Source organism: Scyliorhinus torazame, chromosome 5 (genome assembly GCF_047496885.1).
Source record: "Scyliorhinus torazame isolate Kashiwa2021f chromosome 5, sScyTor2.1, whole genome shotgun sequence".
NCBI classification, from domain to species: Eukaryota; Metazoa; Chordata; class Chondrichthyes; order Carcharhiniformes; family Scyliorhinidae; genus Scyliorhinus; species Scyliorhinus torazame.
In genome coordinates, this window is record NC_092711.1 from 301,934,527 (window position 1) to 301,950,124 (window position 15,598).

At 44.9% G+C, this 15,598-nt stretch overlaps 1 protein-coding gene across 1 annotated transcript in view; it reads right to left on the reverse strand.

Moving 5' to 3' along the window:
* The window catches only part of atp1b4 (ATPase Na+/K+ transporting subunit beta 4), a 92,902-nt gene extending 80,003 nt beyond the window's left edge, over positions 1–12,899 (reverse strand). Inside the window, exons 1-2 of the mRNA XM_072507713.1 lie at positions 12,609–12,899; positions 12,336–12,402 (exon numbers count right to left, since the gene is read on the reverse strand). Of these exons, the coding sequence (XP_072363814.1) occupies positions 12,336–12,398 (63 nt within the window). The 5' untranslated portion in view covers positions 12,399–12,402; positions 12,609–12,899. The remainder of the gene's footprint in view (positions 1–12,335; positions 12,403–12,608) is intronic.
* Positions 12,900–15,598: the final 2,699 nt, after the last annotated feature.

The following is a 15,598-nucleotide window of genomic DNA, read 5'->3' on the forward strand; positions in this document are numbered from 1 at the left end:
AGGAAGATGATCACCTCAGGTGTTCTCTCCCCGGATGGAGTCTTGATCACATTCAGCAGGCACCTGATGTTCAATGTTAGCCCGTTTGGTCTTCTGCTACCATCTCAGGTACGCAGTCCTCCAGTCTCTTGGCGACGATCTTGGCCTGTGTTTTCATGTCTACATTTAGCAGGGAAATGAGTCTGTAGGACCAGCATTTGGTTGGGTCTTTGTCTTTTTTGGGTATCAGCGAGATTGAGGCTTGTGCTAGTGTGGGGGGCAGGGTGCCCCTCGCCAGTGAGGGAACATCTCTCGCAGGTGCGGGCCAAGTGCTGCCACAAATATTTTGTAGACGTCCACCGGGAATCCACCTGGTCCTGGTGCCTTCCCGCCTGTATGGAGTTAATACTCTCGATGACGTCTCTCAGCTCTAGCGGTGCTTCCAGCCCCCGTTTCCTGTCTTCCCCCACGACTGGTATGTCCAGCCCATCGAGGAACTATTTCTTCCCCAATTCCCTTGCTGGAGGACGGGAAGTGTACAGCCCCCAGTAGAAGATCTCGAATGCCTCGTTGACCTTTACCAGCCTCCTACTTGTTTGCCTTTGCTGTCTCTAATCTGGGCTAGTTCCCTTGTGGCTTGCCTGCTTTCTCAGCTGGTGAACCAGTAGGCGGCTGGCTTTGTCTCTGTGCTCGCGCTCAAATATTGACTGGAAACGCTATAGTTCGAGTACTTTAGATGGGTCCGTTTTTGTCCAATGTGTGCAGGAGGGTTTCCTGACACAGTATGTAGATAGGCCAACGAGAGGCGAGGCCATATTGGATTTGGTACTGGGTAATGAACCAGGACAGGTGTTAGATTTGGAGGTAGGTGATCACTTTGGTGATAGTGACCACAGTTCGATTACGTTTACTTTAGTGATGGAAAGGGATAGGTATATACCGCAGGGCAAGAGTTATAACTAGGGGAAAGGAAATTATGATGCGATGAGGCAAGACTTAGGATGCATCGGATGGAGAGGAAAACTGCAGGGGATGGGCACAATGGAAATGTGGAGCTTGTTCAAGGAACAGCTACTGTGTGTCCTTGATAAGTATGTACCTGTCAGGCAGGGAGGAAGTGATCGAGCAAGGGAACCATGGTTTACTAAAGCAGTCGAAACACTTGTCAAGAGGAAGGAGGAGGCTTATGTAAAGATGAGACATGAAGGTTCAGTTAGGGTGCTCGAGAGTTACAAGTTAGCTGGGAAGGACCTAAAGAGAGAGCTAAGAAGAGCCAGGAGGGAACATGAGAAGTCTTTTGCAGGTAGGATCAAGGATAACCCTAAAGCTTTCTATAGATATGTCAGGAATAAAAGAATGAGTAGGGTAAGAGTAGGGCCAGTCAAGGACAGTAGTGGGAAGTTGTGCGTGGACTCCGAAGAGATAGAAGAGGTGCTAAATGAATATTTTTCGTCAGTATTCACACAGGAAAAAGACAATGTTGTTGAGGAGAATACTGAGATTCAGGCTACTAGACTAGAAGGGCTTGAAGTTCATAAGGAGGCGGTGTTAGCAATTCTGGAAAGTGTGAAAATAGATAAGTCCCCTGGGCCGGATGGGATTTATCCTAGGATTCTCTGGGAAGCTAGGGAGGAGATTGCTGAGCCTTTGGTTTTGATCTTTAAGTCATCTTTGTCCACAGGAATAGTGCCAGAAGACTGGAGGATAGCAAATGTTGTCCCCTTGTTCAAGTTGGGGAGTAGAGACAACCCCGGTAACTATAGGCCAGTGAGCCTTACTTCTGTTGTGGGCAAAATCTTGGAAAGGTTTATAAGAGATAGGATGTATAATCACCTGGAAAGGAATAATTTGATTCGAGATAGTCAACACGGTTTTGTGACGGGTAGGTCGTGCCTCACAAACCTTATTGAGTTCTTTGAGAAGGTGACCAAACAGGTGGATGAGGGTAAAGCAGTTGATGTGGTGTATATGGATTTCAGTAAAGCATTTGATAATGTTCCCCACGGTAGGCTACTGCAGAAAATACGGAGGCATGGGATTCAGGGTGATTTAGCAGTTTGGATCAGAATTTGGCTAGCTGGAAGAAGACAAAGAGTGGTGGTTGATGGGAAATGTTCAGACTGGAGTCCAGTTACTAGTGGTGTACCACAAGGATCTGTTTTAGGGTCACTGCTGTTTGTCATTTTTATAAATGACCTGGAGGAGGGTGTAGAAGGATGGGTGAGTAAATTTGCAGATGACACTAAAGTTGGTGGAGTTGTGGACAGTGCGGGGAGGATGTTACAAGTTACAGAGGGACATAGATAAGCTGCAGCGCTGGGCTGAGAGGTGGCAAATGAAGTTTAATGCAGAAAAGTGTGAGGTAATTCATTTTGGAAGGAATAACAGGAAGACAGAGTACTGGGCTAATGGTAAGATTCTTAGCAGTGTGGATGAGCAGGGAGATCTCGGTGTCCATGTGCATAGATCCCTGAAAGTTGCCACCCAGGTTGAGAGGGTTGTTAAGAAGGCGTACGGTGTGTTAGCTTTTATTGGTAGAGGGATTGAGTTTCGGAGCCATGAAGTCATGTTGCAGCTGTACAAAACTCTGGTGCGGCTGCATTTGGAGTATTGCGTGCAATTCTGGTCGCCGCATTATAGGAAGGATGTGGAAGCATTGGAAAGGGTGCAGAGGAGATTTACCAGAATGTTGCCTGGTATGGAGGGAAGATCTTATGAGGAAAGGCTGAGGGACTTGAGGCTGTTTTCGTTAGAGAGAAGAAGGTTAAGAGGTGACTTAATTGAGGCATACAAGATGATCAGAGGATTGGATAGGGTGGACAGTGAGAGCCTTTTTCCTCGGATGGTGATGTCTAGCACGAGGGGACATAGCTTTAAATTGAGGGCAGATAGATATAAGACAGATGTCAGAGGTAGGTTCTTGTAGTAAGGGCATGGAATACCCTGCCTACAACAGTAGTGGACTCGCCAACACTAAGGGCATTGAAATGGTCATTGGATAGACATATGGATGATAAGGGAATAGTGTAGATGGGCTTTAGAGTGGTTTCACAGGTCGGCGCAACATCGAGGGCCGAAGGGCCTGTACTGCGCTGTAATGTTCTATGTTCTATGTTCATACAGGGTTACCCCGTGCCTGACGGAGTTGGTGCACTGCTCTCCTCGTGGAGAGCAGGTTAAAAGTCCATATGCAGCTTTTCCCTCTTGGCCAGGAACTCTACGGTCAGGACCTCGGAGTCTCACCGGTCTTCTTCCAATATAGAGTCGACTAGCTGTTGCCTAGCCTCCCTCTCTTCCCTATCTTTTCGTGCTTTGTAAGCAATAATTTCACCCCTGATCGCAGTCTTCAGCACATCCCAGAACATGGAGGGTGAGACCTCCCCATTCCGGTTATTAGTAATATACTGGTCTAGGGCCTGTGATATTTTCTTGCGGAAAGCCTTATCTGTCAGGAGGGCCGTCTGAAACCTCCATAGGGGGCGTTGGGCACTGCCCGTCTCCAACTTCACATCCATGAAGTGTGGAAGGTGGTCGGAGATTATGATCGTGGAATATTCCACTCTTACTAGCCCTGGAAGCACCGATTTCCCCACTACAAAGAAGTCGATCCATGTATATACATTGTGTACCTGGGAGAAGGAGAACTCCTTCTCCCCTGGGTGTGTGAACCTCCATGGGTCCACAGCCACCATCTGCTCTATGAGTTCTTTCGCCATGTTGGAGGTCTTCCCCGTTTTGGGATTCAACCTGTCCGACCATGGGTCCTGTTAATGTCGTGCCCCCCCCCCCCCCCCCCCCCCCCCCCCCCCCCCACCCCACCCCACAAGATAGGTCGGTGTGTGTCGATGTCGGGGATTTCCGTCATGGTCCTCTTTATAATCTCTGTGTTGTCCCAGTTGGGAGCGTATCTGTTCACCAGGACTCACGGTGCCCCGTTCAGGACACTGCTGGCCATAACAGACTGTTCCCCTGGGTCTGTAACTGTCCCCGTCGCAGTAAACATCGTTATTTAGCAGTATGGTTACCCCCCCCGGCGCTCGTTCCATAGCAGGAATGATAGGTTTGTCCCACCCAACCATTCCTTACCTGCAGTCGGTCCTCCTCCCTCAGGTGCTTTCCTTTGAGGAACACTATATCGGCTGACATGCTTTTTAGGTGGGCAAAGACTCTGGATCTTTTCACTGGGCCGTTAAGTCCCCTGGAGTTTCAGGTGACTATTCTGATGGAGGGGTTCTTGTTCCTCTCCCCTCCAGCGGGATCAACCATACTTACCTGGTGGACGCGCCCCTGCACTCCGAGGTTTCCCTTTGTTAGGGGGCCGTCCAAGATGGCTGCAGTCACTGTTCTCCCGATGAGGTCGGGCCCCTAGACTCCGGGGTTTCCCGTTGTCCGGGGCCACCCAACATGGCCGCCAGAGTTTGGCTGGGTACAGCATCCCAAATTTCGCCCTGTTGAACTCTGCCTGCTGCTTGGCCAGGTCAGCCCCAATATCCTGGTAGTTCCTGATCTGGTGACCTTCCGAGTTACAGTTTTTTTTTTGCCTTGCCTAGAGCTGGATTCTTTCCTGGTCTTGGTATCGGTGCATTTACGCAATTATCGCCCTCGGTTGTTCTCCAGCTTTGGGCTTTGGACGAAATGACCGGTGGGCTTTGTCTATTTCTGGTGGGTTGTGGGAACTATCCCTTCTCACCAGATTTCCCAGCATTTGGCCACATAATCCATGTGGTTTCTACCTTTGATTACCTCCGGCAGGCCCACAATCCGTAGGTTTTGGCACCTTGATCGTTTTCTCTGATCCTCAATCTTTCCTTTCAGAAAGCATCGCGACCAACCTTGATATTTCCTTTTCCAGGGCGGCGATCCGATCACCCTCGTCTGTTGACGCCTTCTCTAGCTCCTTTAAGGTGCTTTCCTGAGCTTCCAATCGCCTCTGCACCTTGTCTAGCGTCACCAGTATGGTCGCCAAAGCTTCCGTGACCACCACTCTGACCGCAGCCTGGATATCGGTTTTCGTTTTCTCTCTATGTTCTCTCAGTTCCCTTGTGAGAAACATCCTCCAACCGAGGCGGGGTGCCTAGTGAAGTGTGTTGGTCCTTCTCCCTCTGGCAACACCGTGTTTCGTCTCCTCGTGCGCCCGCCGGCTCAGATACTTGCTTCTCCTGGCTTTTTCTGCTTCTTGTTTCTACAGGGCCTTTGGAGTGGCTGTTGTTCGGCATCTCCCTCTGCGCTCATGTTGGTTAGAGTGCGGGGATATTTTTTCCCCTATTACTAGCGTGCGATTTTGGGTGAAAGAGCCTATTTTCGGGTTCGTAGGAGGAGAGCCACCTGTTGTGGAGTTCTCAGCACATCCCCGTCACTGGAAGTCGTGGTCACCATTACTAATGTTAGCTTTAGAACTCCAGATGTATTAACTAGATTTAAATTCCACCAGCTCCCTGGTGGGATTTAAACCCATGTCCACAGAGCATTGGGCTGGGCTGTTGGATTACTAGTCCAGAAACATTACTACCACGCCACTGTCTCCCACAATGATGACAACTGCCTTTTGATGTAAGTAACCTTTTTCTAGTATTATACTATGCACATTTATATATATCCTTGGGTCAGAGTCTATGCAAAAAAATCAATGATTATGTAGTACTTGAAGATTGGGAATCCTATACAATTATAAAATCCCATAGGATTGTTGAAGAAGGCTTCAATAATAGCAACCTGTATTTGTACCGGGCCTTCAATGTAATGGAACATCTCAAGGAGCATTCTAAAACAAGATATGGCCCTGAACTGCATCGCGATATTAGGGCAGAAACTTGGGGTTGGATTCTCCGCCCCGCCACATTTCTGCGCCGACCGGCCGGCAGGATTCTCCGTTACACCGGCCGGTCAATGGGGTTTCCCATTGTGGGGCAGCCCCATGCCGTCGGGAAACCCCCGGGCGCCGGTATAACGGAGAATCACGCCGGCGGAGAATCCCGCCCTTGGTCAAAGAGGTGGGTTTTAAGGAGTACTTAAAAAAAAAAGTTTAAGGAGTACTTAAAGTAGGAAAGCGAGGTGGAGAGATTTAATGAGGGAATTCCAGAGTCCATGTCCTATTTAGCTGAACCCATGGCCGCCAATAGAACCCATCCAATTTTCCTGATTATTTTCACTTCCACTACTGTCTCGGGCAGTGAGTTTCAGGCCGTTCTCATTTGCTGCGTAAAAATGTACTTGAAATGAAATGAAATGAAATGAAAATTGCTTATTGTCACAAGTAGGCTTCAAATGAAGTTACTGTGAAAAGCCCCTAGTCGCCACATTCCGGCGCCTGTTCGGGGAGGCTGGTACGGAATTGAACAGTGCTGCTGGCCTGCCTTGGTCTGCTTTAAAAGCCAGCGATTTAGCCCAGTGTGCTAAACCAGCCCCAAACTTCCTCACATTCCTCCTGCATCTCTTGCCCAAAATCTTAAATCTGTGTCACCCAAGTCCCAGTTGTATCATCAGCTAATGACAAGAGTTCTCTTTGTCTATCTTATTTATGCCTTTCTAATCTTGCACACCTCTAGCAAATCTCCCCTTTGCTCAAAAGAGAATAAACCCAGCCTTTGAAACCTAACCTTGTAACTAAAACCATCCATCCCTGGAACCATTCTGGTAAATCTCCTCCACACCTACCCAAGGATATTCACTTTGTTCCTGAAGTACAGTGTCCCGAACTGGATGCAAAACTCTAGTTGGGGCCGAATTACAGTTTTATAAAGTTCAAGACAAACAGTTTTAGTTGAGTAGACCTCACCAGTTTTTAAGTTACACTCTTGGTTTAAAGGATTGGTTTGAATCTCTTACCCTGTTAATCTGAATAGCTTTTAACTATTTGAGCATTTAAGATCTGTTGCCTTGAAATTTGTCTTTTGTTAAATCTTTTGCTAGGAAACCATGTGTAAAATAAATCTTAACTTATGTTTTATAAAGTTATTGGTTCATGTATCATTGGTAGCATTATTATTTTTATTCATTCGTGGAATGTGCGTGATGCCATTTTAAGGATGGATGTTGTAGTGTTCACAAGACCACAGAAGCTAAGTTCATTAACAAACCTAACATTAAGACTACTTACATTGAGCTTGACCACTTACTCCATTAGTAAATAATAATTATAGTCATCTACACTCTACTAATACTAGTCTCTACACTCTAACTGTATTCTATCCTCTCCAGATCTCTCCTATGCACTCTCCTTCAGCCTTCACTCTCTCTCCCAGAACTCTGAGAGTCAGTGCTTTATATAATACTGCATCTAGCTCCATCTAGTGCTTAATTGTAACATGACATTAACTCTTTGCATACTAAACATTTGTATAATATCACAGCTTCATCAGGTAGTATGTTAAGAATGTGAATAGTCTGTGACAGTAGCCAGGGATGGAGGTTGGTCTCATTGGCATGGTCACAGGGTTTATTTCTGGGATCAAAGATGGTGGCCCTGATCTCCCCATTGTTCAGCTGAAGGTAACTGCAGCTTATTCAAGCCTGACAGTACTGAGGCATGCAGAGTTTGGGAGGTGTGGTGAATAGAGAGCAGGCATCTTGTCTACAGGAGATATTACCAAAGGGTAATGTAGGTGAGGAAGAGAAGGGACAGAGATGGGTCCTTGGGGTACTCCTGAAGTAATGGTGCAAAAGAGAAACCAATGCTGAAGATATTCTGAATGTGACTGAAACTGGGCAAGGGTCATCCCATGAAGCTGGACAATAGAAAAAAGGGAATGGAGGTAAATGGTGTGGTCCACAATGGCAAAATTTGCGGAGGTTAAAGTCTATGAGGAGGGATATTGTGCCATGATCACAATCACAGAAAATAGAATTTGTGACTTCAGTTAGGTCCATTTCAGTCCTTTGGGAGGAACAGAAATCTGAATGGAGAGATTTAAACAGGAAGTTGCAGAAAAGTTGAACATGAACTTTGCATGATGTGGAGATGACGGCGTTGGACTGGGGTGAGCACAGTAAGAAGTCTTACAACACCAGGTTAAAGTCCAACAGGTTTGTTCGAATGCACTTCGAAAGCTAGTGATTCAAAATAAACCTGTTGGGCTTTAACCTGCCGTTGTAAGACTTCTTACTATGAACTTTGCAGTTCAAGGGCTTTGGGGAGGAAAGCAGGTTAGGCCATTGGCTGGTAGTTTGCAAAGACCCATGGGACAAAAATGTTTTTTTTGAGGGGGCAATGGTGACGCTGGTTTTGAAGACGGGATGAAATACCACCCACAAAAAGGGGACCATTTACAATGTCAGCTAGACTGAGGAGGAAGAAAGATTCAGTAATCTAGTGGGATTGGAGTGAAAGGATGGGAAATGGGTCTTGTGCGCGAGATGAACATATAACAGAATGACACCATGACTTCTCTCAGCATTTGGATTTGTGGACTTCAAACCAACATTGGAAATGAAAGGTTTGCAGAAGATTTTAGAAATAATTGTCATTCCTCAAGCTCACCTCAACCTTGTCAAACGTCTCCATATATGATCAGCAGAGTTTGGGTTAAAGTTCACAATTCATCTCCCTGAACCTATAACTTGAGCATTGAGTAAGGATGTTTCCTTCCATCTTATCTCTTCTTATATCGCTGAAGCATTTGCAGCATTTGATATGATGTCAAGATACCAATATGCTCTCACCATATGGTTATAATGTCATTCTATTCACCAACCAATTCTAGCTATTTCTCCCAAGCATCAAACCTTTAGCTAGATGGTGCAAAGGGTGGAAAATATAAACACTGATATAAGACCACCAGCACAATAAATGTCATTTGAACTGGACATTTGCCTCTGCCCTGTCTCATTGGAATCACTACTGTAGCTATGGCTTCACAAGAATATAGTTGCATTGACCCAAATACATTTTAGCTTAAGTTTTGCCTCCTTCATGCCTCAATGTTCTCTTCCTTATTCTTTAGGCTCAAAAATCAGTAAGAATGAACAACAACACCTCCTCCACAATAGTCCTCAACACCGGCGCCCCGCAAGGCTGCGTACTTAGCCCCCTACTCTACTCCCTGTACACACACGACTGCGTGGCAAAACTTGGTTCCAACTCCATCTACAAGTTTGCTGACGATACGACCATAGTGGGCCGGATCTCGAATAACGATGAGTCCGAATACAGGAGAGAGATAGAGAACCTAGTGGAGTGGTGTAGCGACAACAATCTCTCCCTCAATGCCAGGAAAACTAAAGAGCTGATAATTGACTTCAGGAAGCAAAGTACTGTACACACCCCTGTCAGCATCAACGGGGCCGAGGTGGAGATGGTTAGCAGTTTCAAATTCCTAGGGGTGCACATCTCCAAAAATCTGTCCTGGTCCACCCACGTCAACGCTACCACCAAGAAAGCACAACAGCGCCTATACTTCCTCAGGAAACTAAGGAAATTCGGCATGTCCACATTAACCCTTACCAACTTTTACAGATGCACCATAGAAAGCATCCTATCAGGCTGCATCACAGCCTCGTATGGCAACTGCTCGGCCCAGGACCGCAAGAAACTTCAGAGAGTCGTGAACACCGCCCAGTCCATCACACGAACCTGCCTCCCATCCATTGACTCCAGCTACACCTCCCACTGCCTGGGGAAAGCGGGCAGTATAATCAAAGATCCCTCCCACCCGGCTTACTCACTCTTCGAACTTTCTTCCATCGGACAGGAGACGCAGAAGTCTGAGAATACGCACGAACAGACTCAAAAACAGCTTCTTCCCCACTGTTATCAGGCTCCTAAATGACCCTCTCATGGACTGACTTCATTAACACTACACCCTGTATGCTTCATCCGATGCCAGTGCTTATGTAGTTATATTGTATATGTTGTGTTGCCCTATTATGTATTTTCTTTTATTCCCTTTTCTTCTCATGTACTTAATGATCTGTTGAGCTGCTCCAAGAAAAATACTTTTCACTGTACCTCGGTACACGTGACAATAAACAATTCCAATCCAATCCAAAAGCTGAACTTTTCTGACAATTGACTTGTTGGCTCTGCAAGTTTTCCATGTGTTGCCAAAGGCATTTTGTGAACATTTGTTGACGCAAGTTCAAAACTGGGACATCTCCCGATGCCATGATTCAGACTGTTTCACCAGGTGAGTTCATTTTTGATGTTAAATGTTAAGGTTCTTGGTTCTGCCCAAACACTGAAACCAGCAGACATCAACACTACAACACCTGCATTTGTGAAGTTGGAAGAAAATATAACCCAATGACTTGTGGCATCATGTTGGTGGATACTACACACAAACACATGAAGACATTAGAAGGTACGACTGGTCATTGTGTGACTTAAGCTAACTATTCCACATGGTATTTTTACAGCTGTGAATGTGCCATCGAGGGACAACATGTGGCCTTTTTCACCCCTAACTGTGTCCTCATTGGCTACAGATGAGGTCCCAGAGGACTGGAAAATAGCTAATGTTGTTCCTTTGTTTAAGAAGGGAAGCAAGGAAAATCCAGGAAATTACAGGCCAGTGAGCCTTACATTAGTGGTAGGGAAATTATTGGAGAGGATTCTTCAAGACAGGATTTAGTGAGAGGCAGCATGGTTTTGTGAAGGGGAAGTCGTGTCTCACTAACTTGATTGAGTTTGTCGAGGAAGTGACTAAGCTGATTGACGAGGGTAGCGCAGTGGATGTTGTCTACATGGACTTCAGCCAGGCCCTTGACAAGGTCCCTCATGGCAGAGGGGTACAGAAGGTGAAGTGACATGGGATCAGAGGTAATCTGGCAAGATGGATACAGAACTGGCTAGGTCATAGAAGACAGAGGGTAGGAGTGGAAGGGTGCTTTTCTGAATGGAGGGCTGTGACTAGTGGTGTTCCACAGAGATCAGTGCTGCGACCGTTGCTGTTTATAGCATATATAAATGATTTGGAGCAAAATGTAATTGGTCTGATTAGTAAGTCTGCGGATGACACAAAGATTCGTGGAATTGTGGATAGCAATGAGGACTGTCAGAGGATACAGCAGGATATAGGTCGGTTAGAGACTTGGGCGGAGAGATGGCAGATGGAGTTTAATCCGGATAAATGTGAGGTAATGCATTTTGGAAGGTCTAATGCAGGTGGGAAATATACAGTAAATGGCAGAACCCTTAACAGTATTGACCGGCAGAGGGATCTGGGTGTACAGATCCCAGGTCACTGAAAGTGGCAACGCAGCTGGAGAAGGTAGTCAAGAGGCATAATGCATGCTTGCCTTCATTGGACAGCTATTGAGTATAAAAATTGGCAAGTCATGCTGCAGCTGTATAGAACCTTAGTTAGGCTACATTTGGAATACAGTGTTCAATTCTGGTTGCCACATTACCCAAAGGATGTGGAGGCTTTGGAGAGGGTACAGATGAGGTTTACCAGGAAGTTGCTTGTTACTGAGGGCATTAGCTATGAGGAGAGGTTGGATAAACTTGGTTTGTTCTCACTGAAACGATGGAGGTTGAGGGGCAACCTGATAGGAGTCTACAAAATTATGAGGGGCATGAACAGAGTGGATAGTCAGAAGCCTTTTTCCAGGGTGTAAGAGTCAATTATTAGGGGACATTGGTTTAAGGAGCGAGGGGCAAAGTTTAGAGATGTGCATTGGACTTTTTTTACAAAGTGGGTAGTGAGTGCCTGGAATTCGTTGCCAGAGGAGGTGGTGGATCAGATACAATAATGTTGCATAAGGGTGTCTTGACGAATACTTGAATAGAAAAAGGAATAGAGGGTTACGGGCTCCGGAAGTGTAAAAGGTTTTAGTTTAGACGGGCAGCATGGTCGGCGCAGGCTTGAAACGCCAAAGGGCCTGTTCCTGTGCTATACTTTCCTCTGTTCTTTGTTTTTGATGTATAGTATCAAAGTCACTATCTCAGAGAAACTTGGGATTAAAGTAATCCACATTTTCATTTCAAAGCATGATAATCACAAATCTCTCTGAAGTAAAACACAATTGAAAGTGATAAATATTGGAACTGAACTGTGATGTGGTCTCCGACAGATTAGATTGGTGGATATATTGTAGTCACCTCAAACTCAATATTAATATTTAATTTCCCCGCCCCCGTTTCCTTTCAAAACCAGTGTAAAACCATCATTACAATACCTTCTATTTCTTATTGTAACACAATGAGCAAAATATCCTTCCCTTCATTTCTAAATACAACACATTCTTCAAATCCATGCATCTGGTGTTCTTCAAGAAAGATTGCAAATATTAATCGCTTCATTTTTTTAACTTTCAATCCGTTTAATTCGCCTATGTCTCCAAAGCATCATGCCATCAACGGTAATGGCTAGTATAGAAAAGGTTGCATTAATACCCAACCGGGAAAACAGGGGACTCACCGGCGTTTTAATATCGTTCTCATGATGTTCCTCTGCCCCACCAAGTGCGGAATTCATCGCCATGGCCCTTTAATAAGACACAAAATAAAATAATTCTGATCCAAAGTATAAGTACACGAGTATTCTCTCTTACCAAGTCTTCGCAAACATTGCCAGATATAAAAGATCTGACATTGGCTCAGGCCCCACAATCGATATCCAGAACATGCTGCAATACAGCGGACGAATACGGGGCTTCATATATCAAATCACATTAAGCATCAAATCAAATACCTTAGTTTTCCTTGTAGCGAAGGGGGCACGGTTGTATGTGGCGTGGAGATGACCGTGCGAAGAGGAATCGAACCCAAGGGTCAAAAAATAACTTGCTTCCATCAGAATTGGCAGGCAACGCAAATGGAAGCTCTCCAGGCGGGATTAAGATGGGGTCCCCTGTCTTTTCCAAATGTACAATTACACAAAATTGCTCAATAATTTATGTTAGTCACTTCTGTCCATTCATAAAGTGATACAACCTTACAATCAGTTACTTTTAAAAAAAACTTGCTCCTTTCCCATTACTGAAATAAGTTTCCCCTTAGTCAATATGTTGCTGTCAATCAGGACTCCCATGTTCGTTGGTAAATTGCAACTGTTCTGAACATCTATATATATAACACTGCATGGAGCACAACTGCACTCATTAATGTACATAGGGCAAACTGAAGTTCAGTGAAACTTGTCCATAATCACTAAACGTCTAAATACATTCTCCAATAAACAGAGGAAAAAAGGGTCGCCCATACGTTTATTTCACATATTGCACTAACGGCTAAGAAGCCTAATCCAATCACTTTTTAGTGAAAATAACATCTAAAAGAAAATTACGTTCCCAATCAAGGAGCCACTAACCAGCCCGAGAAGATGTTTCCAGTGACTCTAACTTTGGATTGCGGAAGTACGTTCAAACTGTTGTAAATATTTGTTTATTTATGTTGGGTTTTACTATATCTGTGCCCTGTTGTTTGTTCTGCGCCTGTTGACAAACCTGGAGTTTGGTTTACAGTGAAAAGCTGAATAAATGCGCCTATTGCTTCTCTGTGGGGAGGTTTTAAACTAGCAGGTGACGTTTCAAAAAAGTTATTTGAGCGTCACATATTTATCTTCCGATTTGATCTGTGGTCATCCATTCTGAAACATTGTCATTACAAATGAGAGTGCACCCCAGTATGAAATGTACCACAGTATTAAACATTATCATTATTAGTGAAACTATACCCCAGTATGAAACAAAATCATTGAAACACTGTTGCTTCCAGTGACACTGTACCTTAGTACAAAACATCGTCATTATTAGTGATACTGTAACCCAGTATTAAACATCGTCATTATTAGTGAGACTGTACCCCAGTATTAAATATTGTCCTTGTTAGAGAGGGTGTACCCCAGTATTAAACATCGTCATTATTAGTGAGACTGTACCCCAGTATTAAACATCGTCATTATTAGTGAGACTGTACCCCAGTATTAAATATTGTCCTTGTTAGAGAGAGTGTACCCCAGTATTAAATATTGTCCTTGTTAGAGAGGGTGTACCCCAGTATTAAATATTGTCCTTGTTAGAGAGGGTGTACCCCCACATGCTTCACCCGATGCCTGTGTCTATGTATTTACATTGTGTATTTTATGTCTGCCCTATTCTGTATTTTCTTTTCATGTACGGAATGATCTGTTTGAGCTGCACGCAAAACAATACCTTTCACTGTACCTCGATACATGTGATAATTAACCAATCCAATCCAATATAAACCATATGAAACATTGTCATTGACGATAAGACTGTACCCCTGCATGCCACATTGTCATTGTTAGAGATGCTGTACCCTAGTATGAAACAGTATGGTCAAATGGGCCTACCTCATTCCCCAGTGCCAGATCCAGAAAAGCAACCTTTCTTGGTGGACCAAGTATATACTGGTAAACAAAATTCTCCATAACACATATGAGGAGTCTCCCACCCTCCAACAATATCCTGATTGATAATTGGATGATCAGTCCCCCAATGCCACCACTATAAGGTTCTTGCACATCTCTGTGGCTTTCCTGCAATTTACTTATCTCTCACTATTCACAGATCAAAGAATAGCTCTTCAATGTGGTTACAGCTTCTTGCTTCTCAACTCTAACTAAATGAATTCTGTCCTTCCCCACTCAAGATCATCTCTTTCTACAACTCCACTTCCATTTTTCCTTCCCTATATTTTCTGGACATTTTGTTTTCCCCCATGGTGTGATGGACATTATTTGGAAGAAGCTCTGAAGGAACCAAGTACACAGAAAGTGCTGTGTGTGAGTGACTTCAAATGTCCATCAGCAAGAGTGTTTGGGTGATGCTGTATCTCCTGATTTTGGATGTTGCAAACAAATCCTTTGTATGGCACAGTAATGACTGTGGTAGTGAAGTAGGAACCTAAAGATTGTTATTCCACATGTCTCTCAGGAGCAAGTTGTGGAACTGGATTTTGTTGATGTGATAATTGATGATCTACTTCAGTATAAATAGGGGTAAACTGCCATATTATTGTATAAACACAACATGTTTCCTAATGTTCTTCAGTGGAAGGTAACCTGATATTACTATCTGGTCATAGAATTTACAGTGCAGAAGAAGGCCATTCGGCCCATCGAGTCTACACAGGTCCATGAAAGATCACCCCACCTAAGCCCACACCTCCACCCTATTCCCTTAACCCAGCAGCCCCCCGCTAACTTTTGGACACTACGGGGAAATTTAGCATGACCAATCCACCTAACCTACACATTTTTGGATGGTGGGAGGAAACCGGAGCCCCTGGAGGAAAGTCACGCAGACACGGGGTGAACATGCAGACTCTGCACAGACAGTGACCCAAGCCAGGAATCAAACCCGGGTCCCTAGCACTGTGAAACAATGGTGCTAACTACTGTGCTACTGTGTCACCCGTGGTCTACACATGACTCCAGTCCCAAACTATAAGACTGTTTTTTAATGTCCTCTGCATCTGATTGCTGGCAGCTCTTGCAGTCCCAGCAGCACCAGAACTCAGCAGTGGGCACTACTGGAACTGCAAGTAGTCCCACAAAGAAGACAGCATGGACACTGGACTAAGGTAAATCAGGGATTTTTGGATCGGAAGGGATCCTCCTATTAAACGGTGTGGAGGGATGGGGAGGGGGTTGGGTCTGAAGGACAGATGGGGAGGCACAAAGTGAGGGTGCCATCTTGTGAGGGCTGCACCCAATGC